The 11,377-nt window shown below is 44.7% G+C and overlaps 1 protein-coding gene across 1 annotated transcript; it reads right to left on the bottom strand.

The window, feature by feature from the left end:
• Positions 1–1,284: 1,284 nt before the first annotated feature.
• A4GALT (alpha 1,4-galactosyltransferase (P blood group)) lies at positions 1,285–2,406 on the bottom strand. Its single transcript, XM_057369540.1, is given in 1 exon segment — positions 1,285–2,406. A coding segment is annotated over 1 exon segment (1,083 nt). The 5' UTR covers positions 2,368–2,406.
• Positions 2,407–11,377: the final 8,971 nt, after the last annotated feature.

Below are 11,377 nucleotides of genomic sequence, written 5' to 3'. Positions count from 1 at the left end.
TCCACAGCGAGGTCACCCCAAAGTCTGCTCTTCTCCAGGCTGAACAACCCCTACTCTCTTAGCCTTTCCTCCCAGCAGAGCTGCTCCATCCCTCTGATCACCTTGCTGTCCCTTCCCTGGGCTTGCTCCAACAGGCCCCTGTCCTTCCTGTGCTAGGAAGAGCCAGAGCTGGATGCAGCAGGCACTGCACCACAGTGGGTTCAGCTTGGATATGAGGAAAAATTTCAGTGTGCTTAAGTACTGTGTGCCACAGGCTCCCCAGCAGATGGTGCAGTCACCGTTCATGGAAATGCTCAAAAATATGAGTACACATGGCACCTCCGTATAAGGGCTAGTGGAGATGGTGAAATGGAATGGAGAAATGGATCTGAAGATTTTGGAGGTCTTTTCCAACCTGCATGTGCTTATTTTTGTCACTGGGGACAGTGGTCTGAGTCCTGGACCTGGGCCTTTGGCTGATGGGGACATGTCGGCCTCTGGACTTCCACAATGGGCTCAATGTGCCAATGAAAGGAAYGTAAWTGTCCTCACAGCACTGCAGAAACTGGCAATGCTGAGACCCCTCTGAGAGTGTGACAAGGGCTGCTTACATGTGTGTATCCTACAAGAACTTCTTCAACACAGCAAGGATCTGCATTATTCCTGCTCCTAGAAGAACTGCTTTTGACTATTGGTTTTCCCAAGGAGTACCAGAGAAGTCATCCCATTGCTGTGGAATGGGAAAGAGTAGGAAGCATCATTGGAACTTTTACATTAGAAAGGAAAAAGAACTTCACACTGAGCCATGCAGGGATTTAACAGGTTTTCTGCTTCTCACAGCAATTTTCATATATGCCCCATGTAGTTCACCCGCTGTAAGGATCTTTGCCAGCCAGGGAGTTCTRTCCTAAGCTCCAGACAACTGCGACATTTGGCCAGAAAAGAGTGATTTACAATCTCAGAAATGCYACAGAGAGCAAACCATGGGTTCCCAGAGCTGTTGAAACATCACAAAGGGGCTGCTCAGGCCGGGACCCACAGGAGGAACAACTGGGGAACACCCAGTTGAACAAGTTCAACCTTTCTTGCAGTAGCTGGAATTGTGAAGGACAAGAGAGGCTGAAGTCAGGTTCTGCTGAAAATATGAAACACAAAGGATTTRAGGCAGATAGCAGGAATGGTACAAAATCAGGGATCTATCACATAGAACACATGGTCTGGGGTCTAGAAACCAGCTGTGGGGAAGGTCAAGGCACTCGGTTTCCTTCAGTCTGGGGAGCACCCCTGCAGCCAAGGGCCCACAGGTCACACTGCACGCATTGATCACTCTTCAGCATCCTGCTTCATCTTTGCATAGGTGGCAGGRCAGAACTGGGAATAGAGCTGAGCCAGCAGAGCCTGAGAGGGGACCTCTAACTTGGTCCCGTGACTCAATTTATTCCATATGTGCACTGCATAGCTGTTCTCAAGGAGCTTGTGAAGCTCCAAGACACTGATGGACTCAAACAACTTCCTCCAGTCCTGCCAGGGAATAGGGTAAACAGCTTCTGGGGCAAGAGCATGCACACCTTTACAGCTCATGCTYGTGATAGTCTTGAGGGAGCACCACTTCTTGAAGACACGAGTTACGAGCTCTGGGCCCTGGTGCCCCCAAACCCATCCATTGTAATTCTGTACAAAGTCCTGCATGCAAAGCTCCATGAATTCGTGCTTGGGCTTAAAGGACAAAAAGGCCCCATTCAGTACATCCTCATCCTGGATCCCAATAGCATTGGTGAGGTTTTCCAAGTTCTTAAGCACAATGAAGTCTGTATCCAGGTAGATGCCACCGAACTTCCACATGAGGACAATCCTGCAGGCATCAGAAAGAACGGGTACAAAATGAGGCTCCCAGTGTCGCAGAGGCCACAAGTACCACTTTTTTAGAGGTGTTCCAGAAAAGAGCTCTGTCAGGTCGAGGGGCCGGATTTCCACATTGGGGAAGCATCTCAGCAAGGAAAAAGCCCAGTGCTCAGGTAAGGAGGTATTCGCACTGGCCAAGCCTTTCATGAGCACCACAACTCTTGACCCTGGGTGTGTCCTGGCCGCTGACTCCACAGAGCATGAGAACAGRTAACTGGGGTTAATTTTCTCCGACGTCTCCACAAAAAACACATTCCCTGKGGAAGGAGAGGGCCCAGCAGCAATGCTGTGGGAAGAAGGCACAGAATGTGCACAGCTGCTTTCAGCAGACAAGGTGTAGGAGTAGTCTATGTTCTTTGGGTTCTCCCAGATCCTCCAGTACAACTTGATGTAGGCGAAGGACACGAACATAAAGATGAGGAYAAACAGAGYCCAGGGCTTGTGGCTCAGCACCACTCTGGTCAGTGTTAGGAGGCAGCTGGGCATCCTGAGCCTTCTCTCTCCAGCCAGAGCCTGCTCTTCTGAGACAGCCTGAAGAGAAGGAAAGAAAAAATCTGATAGACGAATCGGTAGAGTATGAGCCTTCCTTCACATGTTTGTCCCATCTTCATAGCAGTGCACAACAAACTCTGGGAACACCATTAGATACCTCWTTTGTCACCTGCTAGAACTTCTGGTCATTCTGAACATGAAACACATATGCAAAAAACACTTGGATTTGGAAAGGAAACAGGAAGGAAATACGATGCAGAACCCAGGTGGCACAATCCTGTTTGTCATTCCCCTTTGATCACTGTGCTGGGTCACATATTGAACTTCTCATGTGCCCAGAAGATCACTTGACATATGCACTGGGAGATRTCTAAATGCAAGGTACGAAGATTTGGGGGTCAGGAGAAGCATCGAATACACAAATCATCAGATCTGTATTCTCATAATGTTTTCTCCTCCTGCACAGAAACGCCTGCATGTTCTACCTGTGTTACAGGTGGCAAAAAACAGCCCACCCTACCTTTTACAGACATATTTCCCCACCCTCCACACCACAGCTGGTWGAACCCTTTGAACCATTTCTTAAGCTGTAGAAGAGAAAGAGGCACAGGCTAGGGGGGACAGAGCCAGTGCTGTAGAGGAGGCGGGAAACTCGCCTGTCCCTGCTTTCAAGAATTCACAGACTTCAGTGCTCAGCTTGACAAGATTTTTAAGAAATTAAAATATCTGAGGGTGCCAACAACTCTTTGGACTGGCACTTTTTTCTTCAGAGAAGGAGCAGTGACAGATGCAGTCCAAACACACGGGGGGTGGAAAAGGGGAGGATGTGACATAATTCCTCTCTAGTGAGATGCTGATACAAAGATCGCACASATGCACTGTGAATTAACCAGTTAGTTAAACAGTAATAAAATAAAGGAGGAATTTGAAATCCCATTACCACCACACTTTAAGCTTTAGACTGTGGCATGAAAATGGTTGGTTTTGTTTTCTCCTCCTTTGCTAAGAACTCCCAGGGTTCACGCTGCTTCTGGGGCTGCCACGATAACTGAGCTGACCCTTCCACAGAGCAGCCTGCTCCCTCCACCAGGTCTAAGTACAGAATGCTCCTTTAGAAACACACTCTTTATACCAAATAATTTACTCATTCTTTGGGAATACTCCCTTATATGGCAGGTACCTCATTGAAGGACTTTGCCAAATTCAGGTGTCGCTAATTCTATGACAGTTTCCCCCTGTCCCTGTGATCAAGGGTGGCTGACCTTCCCTTTTGAGAGACACGCTGGCACTTTTATAAAATCCCACTTTTATCAGCAACAACAACTAAATTTAGGGATTGCTGCAGGCTCTGCTCAGATGCCTGAAACAAATATTGCTCTGCAGGGTCCCAGACCCTTCTCCTCTTCCCCAATCCTTCCATGCTGTACACTGCAGCACCATGGATCAGCCAATGAAAACCCTTGTCCAGCTCCAGAGGCTCCACAACTGCTCAGGGCTACCTGCTTCAGTGTTTTATCACCATTCCTTTCATTCTAACTTCCCATAGTTCAATTTGTTCCCATTGTGTCTCATCCCATCTCTGCATTGCACAGAGGACAGTGTCACTTGTGTCTTTTACCCCCTCCACCTTCAGTCAGGTGTTTGTACACCCTGACCAGACCCCCCCCAAGCCTGCTCCAGTCCAAGAAAAGCCAGCAGAGCTCTCCCAGCCTCTCCTGATGCCCTGTGTGCTCCAATCCCTTCCTCACCTTAGTGGCCCTTTGCCGGAGCTGCTCCAGTGCGGACACGCCTCGCTCATCCTGGGATCCCAGAACCAGCACTCCAGGTRGGTCTCACCAGGGCCAAGTGGGRGACAAGGATYGTTCCCCTGACCTTGCAGGCCATGCTCCATGGAYTGTGGGTCATCTCTGGCACCAGGGCACACAGCTGCCTCCTGCTCAACCTGTTGCCCATGGGACTGCCAGGTCCGTTTCCTCCCCCAACTTTCCAGCAAAAATGTCATTTTTATGGCCTTGCTGGCTAAATTTAAAAACCAAGTGAACCAATTCCAAGCACAAAAGGCACAAAAGGCACAAAACAATGGAAACAGAGCCAGGGCTGCCACCACAGATGATGCTGTGACTCCACCATGCAAGGGCTTCCACGAGCCTGATGCTGCTCACGCCTAGTTTTAGTGCACTCTGCCCTGAGGAAACCAATTTCCTGCCCCACATGACTATGTTGGCTTCACTGGTATTTCCTTGGTAGCAGAACYACAGACAGCAAAATAGAGAAACAACCCAAACTAGATGATAATTGAATGATTGAGTGACTGTCAATGAATTGTGCAGGAAGCCAATCTACATGAGGCCAAAAAGCATTCTGCATTCCTGCAATCCTCTACTTTCCAAATTGTAACAGCAAATATTCAGAAGTCCCTAAAACCTGGCAAATCATTCCTAATAGGAAAAAAAAGTGCATTATTGGGTGATAATGTTATAAAACATTGTATAATCTTCATGACAGTTCAAATAGTGATAACAAATGGCACAAAATGAACAGTACAAATTCTTTAAAGGCATGCATTTAGTGATGTCAGAGAATAAAATGTTACATTCTCAGTTTGCACTGAAAGCAATTAGATCTTTTTTTTACATAATTACATTAGAACTGTGTAATTCTCAGATTATGAGCTCTGTAGAAGTTTTTAAAAACCTCCAGGCCTACATATTACTATACCACGTGTTTTAGCCAGGGGTGATCAGATGATTACAGGAAAACTATGGCAGTCCATATTGCACAAGTGCAAGTGTTGTTTAAAAGACAGAATATAAACTAAGGATGTGAATAAGGAYTTCTCTATTGTTTCCCTTCTATGATTTAATTGACACAGCTTATACCTAGGTAATTAGGAGATTTAGCCTATGAAGTTGGAKAGGCCTGTAAATAAGCAGAAAATTACAGAAAAGGTTAAAAGGTGAAAAGGGGTGATCTAGCTATTAGCAAATATATGTGTATCTATACATACATAATATACTATTAAATAGAATGGATTTGCAATATAATTCTTTCTTGCCCCTCAGAACATGCAGAGAGACTAGTTAGAGATGTGTTTTCATCTTACACTGGGCAAGATGCTTTGGTTGATTCCAACATTTCAAGCAGTAGTTGTGCCCTCTCGTGGCCAAGTCAATTGTCATTCCTGGGGTTCTGGGCACTTAAAATTATCCAGGATTTAAGAAAAGAACTGCTGGGATAGCAAAGCAGAGAGCAGCTCTTGCAGCAAGGGACCCAGTGCTGGAGGCAYCAAGCCTAAGGTTGACTGGAGGATCTGGAACAGATCTGAAATCAGACAGAATTTGTCATGAACATCCAGTCTTCATGGGCTAAATGAAATACACTGTGGTATATCTTCAATGCTTTATTTATTACTGCTTGTCATTGTGCCATTTTATAGCAGGATTTCAACTACTTTACAGCATTAAACTACACAAAAGCTGTGTTTGAATGTACACCCAGCACAAACATGGAAACACTGCTCTGATCAGCCTTGGGAAAAGTGTTTGCACCAGCCCCAGTTGTCTTCAGGAAAATGAACAAAATACTCTTGAGTTTAGTGATGTCCTTTCAAGCAAATGTGTTGTCACTGGAACTGCAAAACACCTGAGGGGGTGTGTAAATTTGCTACAAATTCTGTAACAAAAATAGAGAGGGGACACAAGGTCCAGCAAMGTACCCAGGTAGCTGCTAAGGGTCTTGAACAATAAATGTCAACCATCACAAGCAGCCTGATAGAACTATTTTGAGGACCCACCAGAAAACAACTGAAGATCTCGATTTTCTCCAGATTTACATTGCTCAAAAGAGTAGAAGAGGTGAGATTTGACAACACCAGCATTTAGTAGGTGACTAATCAGTCTGCTAGGCATAGAAACAGAGTGGTGCCCAACAGGCATGAATCTACCAGCAAATTCTCCTAGTATTTAGGGGAATTATTTTTAAACACTTTACCAACAGCTTTAGAGCACYTCCTCCTGAACCCAGAGAGGATGGCAGACCAAGCATGTGTGAATATTTGAGGTAAGATGAGTGTAGATATTGTAAATGTAGAATATTAGACCAATAAAACAGCTGAAGGCAGAGGACATTTCAGGCATGTCTCTTAACTCCCAGGGAGTTAAGTGCATCTTCTATATTAATGACTTCACCTTCTCAGAATGAACCCTGCAATATTCAATTCACTTACAGTGTGTTTGAACTAAGTTTTCTACTGAAATAAAAGAAAGAACAGTGAAAATGCTCACTTCTRTAGCTGTCATGAAATACTGGATAGACATTGTACGGGATAAGAAGCATTAAAAGCAAGGCACAGCAAAGAGTCAGAGGATGAGATTAGCAAATTTTTACAAAAAAATAGAAAGGGGAAGGAAATGATAYGGCAGTTTTGATAGCTGCTGGTTTCCAGATCACTGTACACAAAGCATACATAGATGTGATGGCATCTTACTGAAGTTGTCCAGAAAAAAAATCTGCAGACTCTATTACTTGCAACACAGAATRTCAATGATGTATCTAAGTAATGGTCACAAACAGAAAATCAGATAGTCAGACAAGGCAGCATCATTAGGTTTCAATTCTGTCTCCCTAAAGACAATAATAAACAGCCCAAGATGAATGGAAAAGGGTCAGTAATACTGTTAGTAGGAAATTTGTAGGATCAGATTTGTCAAGCAGGACCTGCCTTTCATGATTGTGTGCTGGCTGAGCCTGGCCCCCTGGTTGGACATGCTCAGTATGATCTGTTCCATTGGTATCGAGGCCAGGTTCACACGCCTGTGGCTCTCCAGCTCCTCCTTTCAGCTTTCTTGTAGATGGGTGTCACAYTGGCTAACYCCTCATCCTCTGGGACTTCCCCAGTTCACCAGAGCTGCCAGTAAATGATGGAGAGCAGCTCAGAGCTCATCCACCAGCTTCCTCAGTACCCTTGAGTGGATCCCACTCYGCCCCACAGACTTGTGCACTTCTAAGTGGAGCAGCAGGTCACTGTTTCCTCCTGGATCACAGGGAGTTATCCTGTCTCTATCTTTCAGTTCAGGGGGTTTGATACCCTGATAATAACTGCTCTGTCAGTAAAAGATTGAGGCAAAGAATGAATCAAGTACCTCAGCCTTTTCCTCATCCTTGGTGGCAATGTTTCCCCTTACATTCAATTGAGAATGRAGAGTCTCCTCAGCTCTCAGTTATTCATGTATTTGGAAAATAATTTTTTGTTATCTCATGTCGCAGTGGTCAGATTAAATTCTAGCCGGGCCTTTGGCCTTTCTAACTTTCTCCCCGAATAACCTAATCACACCCTTGTAATCCTCCTGAGCCACATGCCCCTTCTTCCACTGGGGGCTGGTAATTACCAGCTGGTAATTTTTTTTTTCCCCCTTGAGTTCAACCAAAAGCTCCCAGTTCCATCCAGGCCAATCTTCTTCCCTGCTGTCTTGTCTTAGGGCATTGGGACGGCTTGTTCCTGCGCCTATAAGAGGTTCTTCTTGAGGAATGTCCARACTTACTGCACCCCTTGCCCCTCAGGACTCTTCCCAAAGGACTGTCTCAACCAGTGCCATGAACAGGCCAAAGTGCAGAAGTCCAAGGTAGAAGTTTTGTGGCTCCATTCCATACTTCTCCAAGAAATGTGAACTYTCACTTTAAGACCACTGTGCCCAGTGGTCCAACCAGACTCCAGCCACCAAATCTCTCACCAGTCCTTCTCTGYTCACAAACWGTAGGGTCCAGCAACCCCATGTTCYTCTTACCTGTAGCCAGATGCAGAAATGAATTTTGCATTGTCTCAAAGTGATGTCKGAACTCCTTTCCAATCTCATTCCCTACCGACCTTCTGCCTCTCTATCAGGCTTCATGTTCCTCTGCAACTGGAAAAAAAAAGGATTAATAATATTGTAAGCTTTACGATCTTAAGGAAATGGTTTTCAAACAATGTTTTCTATAGTCTTCATGGTATTTCCATATTTAACCTCATGTGCCTACCTTATTTTCTCCCTAGATATTGACACTATTTTGAAGAGTGCACTATATTGCTCATATCTCTACCAGCATATTACAGGATGCTGTTTGGCTTCATCATTATACACAAATTTAAATGTAAAGATCTCAGCTTGGGCTGCAATGGCAGGGTGCAGCTGAGTGACTTCCTCCTGCAGTTCTCTCTTTGAGACTCTGCCCATTCATGTGATTTCCAGGAATGATTATAAAGAAAAAAACAAGAGACCACAAGCCAAGTGAACAGTAGAATAATCACAATCACTTGAGAGAGATAAACCTGAAGTACCTGTGAAAGGGCTGATGTTCATAAATGGAATCTCCAAAAAGAGCAATTTTTTCCCCTCTTCTCTCCTGCTGACAACCCAACAGCCCTAAGCAGAGCTCAGTTCCCAACATGTAYCAGGTTAAGACAAGTACCTGCACTTTCCCCCAAGAACCTACTTTGCGCGACAGCCTTCACAGAGTAAACATTTAGGAAGGAGGGGGATAAAACAAGAGGAGAATAACAAGGAAAAGAGAGAGTCCTACAGAGCATTACTCTTTACTATGTGCCCTGGATGCCCCCAATATGAGAGCTCTTGGCACAGAAGAGTTCTCAGGCASCACAGAGAAAATAATCATCTTTCAGTCACTTCCCAGGGGACCAGGTTCAGGATTATCTCCCTGATCCTTCCATAATCCTCTGTTGCTGCACTGGCCAGTTCTGCRTCTCCAGCTCCCACCCCTGGTTTCTCTCCTTGAGGTACAGCAYCTGTGTACCAGCTAACCTTCATGAGCTCAAGGACATAGGAGACATGGCATGAAATAAGGTGTGTAAATACAGRATTTAATTGAAGGGCACTGAAATCTATGTAGCAATGCCTTTCTCAGAAGTGCTGGGCACCTAAAAAGGTAAAAACCCCTCAGAAATAGGTCACAAGGAATAGATTCTTTGAAGAAAAAAAAAGTTGTCTGAAAGATGCAAAACATTTTAGTGTCTCCTCTGCTTTAAGCTCTSTTTATCTTTTGGCAAAAGTTTGCATAATTCAAAAGAAATAAAATCAATACAATCCAACAGTAAATACAGAAGTTCTGTCAGACAAACCAGAAATGTTTATAATGTAACAGAGAACTATATTATGCCTCCTAAAGAGAGCTATGGATCAGCTTGATAACAGAATTTTCCATTTCTGATTAATYGCTTTTCAGTTGAAGATAAGAAGAAAACTCTCTGCTGAGAACTTTTTTTCTTTCTCATTTTCTTTCCCCCTCTATTGAACAAAAGCCTTATTGTTCTATGACTTTGCCAAGACACCTTCAGTCTCTCAGACTGGTCACTCTGGGTAGTTTCTACACTCCCTACCTGTAGGTGATGACACAGCCCCTTGGTAGCCTTGGTGAGCTGCTCTTTCCCTCCAGACCCTCTGCTTTCCTTGGGTCTTGGAAAGGATAACACACACTTCCTGTCCATACAGCTGCAAGAAAWGGCAAGACCCCACCATCCTGTCCCTAGCCACTTCCACATTTTCTTAAACATATTCAAGCAGAGGCAGAGTGTGCTGCTCTGCCCAGCTACAGTTTTGGTGCTCAACAGGCTGGATTTGTCTGGTTTGGAGCTGGTTGGAAGCAGCTGGAATCACAGCYCCTTTCCACACAGGTGAGCCCTGCAGCCCCTGGCTCCCCAAACCCTGCCAGTTTTGCCTCATGCAGAGTACCTTGTAATACTGAAATACAGGGAAGTCCCTAGTTTTGKTTTTTTTTCTTCTTCCTGTAAGGGTGAAACCTGGATTTGAATGTTGGATTACCAACTGGTGAGCTGTTCTTCACTACTCAGTGCAAACAAAACTGGTTATAAAAGAAATTAGGTAGTGAGGGTTACTGATTTCCTGAATGACTTATGTATTTATTTCCCTTCCCTTATGGCAAGAYCAATTTCCAAAAGTTACCAGTCCAATTCTTTAGAAATTTTTTAAAGAAGGAAGACGAAGGATCGTAAGTAGGTCATGATTTATTGACTTGAATGCAAAGAGCTTACAAACAATTTATTGACAGCTTCCCATTCCACATTTTATTGTTTGCTTAAACCTCTCAGCAGCTTACCCCAAGCAGCTCCTTAGCATGTACCAAAGGCTCTCTACCAGTTAAACAGGAAGATAGGAACATCCCAGCACTGCCACATACCTGCCAAGACTTCCCAGAAAGCATGGCTTTGTGGGACTAAACTAAACTTTAGTTTGCAACTAAACCAGCCTAAAGAGAAGCTACCAACAAAAGGGGAATTACCTCAGGTATCCAAGGCCGAAAACTTGGTCTACAAAATAAATATGAAGCTTTCCTGAAGGTTTGGTTTCCACAGAACAGCTCGACTGAAGCAAAGCTCTGAGGGAGATTAGKTAAGAGCACTACTGCTCCCTCAGCATTTCTTCACAAACAGCAAGGAAATAGCAATGTTCCAGTTTGGTTTCTTTTAAAGACTCTCCACAGCTTACCAGGAGAGAAATTTAGAAGTATCTCAGGCAGTAAATATGTGCAGCAGTTTCCAACAGCTGTTTCAGCAACAGTGAAAGCACCAGGGAAACCACAGGATCCTCTGGGGCACTGCAAGTACCTCTAGACCCAGAGCAAAAGCTCCATTTCTTCCTATCATGTCTGATGAAGTCTCATCTGAAGCTGCACTACAGCTGATGGTGATGCACCCCTGAGGTCCCATTTAGCAATTTCAATGGAGGAAACAAAGCAAGAGGAATGACCACAGGCACAGAAATTATCGCCATGCCAATGCAAACATGCAGCTGTGTTTGCTTAAAATTCACTTGATTTTTACCTTAGTGGTGCTTTGTGTCTGCCTAAAAAGCAAAGCAAACATTAATAAGCTCTGAGCAAGGGAGGTTGCTAGCCCTGTCAGGAAGAGGTGCTTTAGGACTTCAMTGGGATAACACAGGGATGACCTTAGAGCAAAGAGGATCACAGCAGCCAGAGACAAGAGCCAGGCCCT

Source organism: Malurus melanocephalus, unplaced genomic scaffold, assembly GCF_030028575.1.
Source record: "Malurus melanocephalus ecotype Western Australia unplaced genomic scaffold, MMel_1.1 scaffold_112, whole genome shotgun sequence".
In the NCBI taxonomy this organism is placed as follows: Eukaryota; Metazoa; Chordata; class Aves; order Passeriformes; family Maluridae; genus Malurus; species Malurus melanocephalus.
The sequence above is the reverse complement of the archived record's forward strand: the minus strand, read 5'-3'. Positions and strand labels throughout refer to the sequence as shown.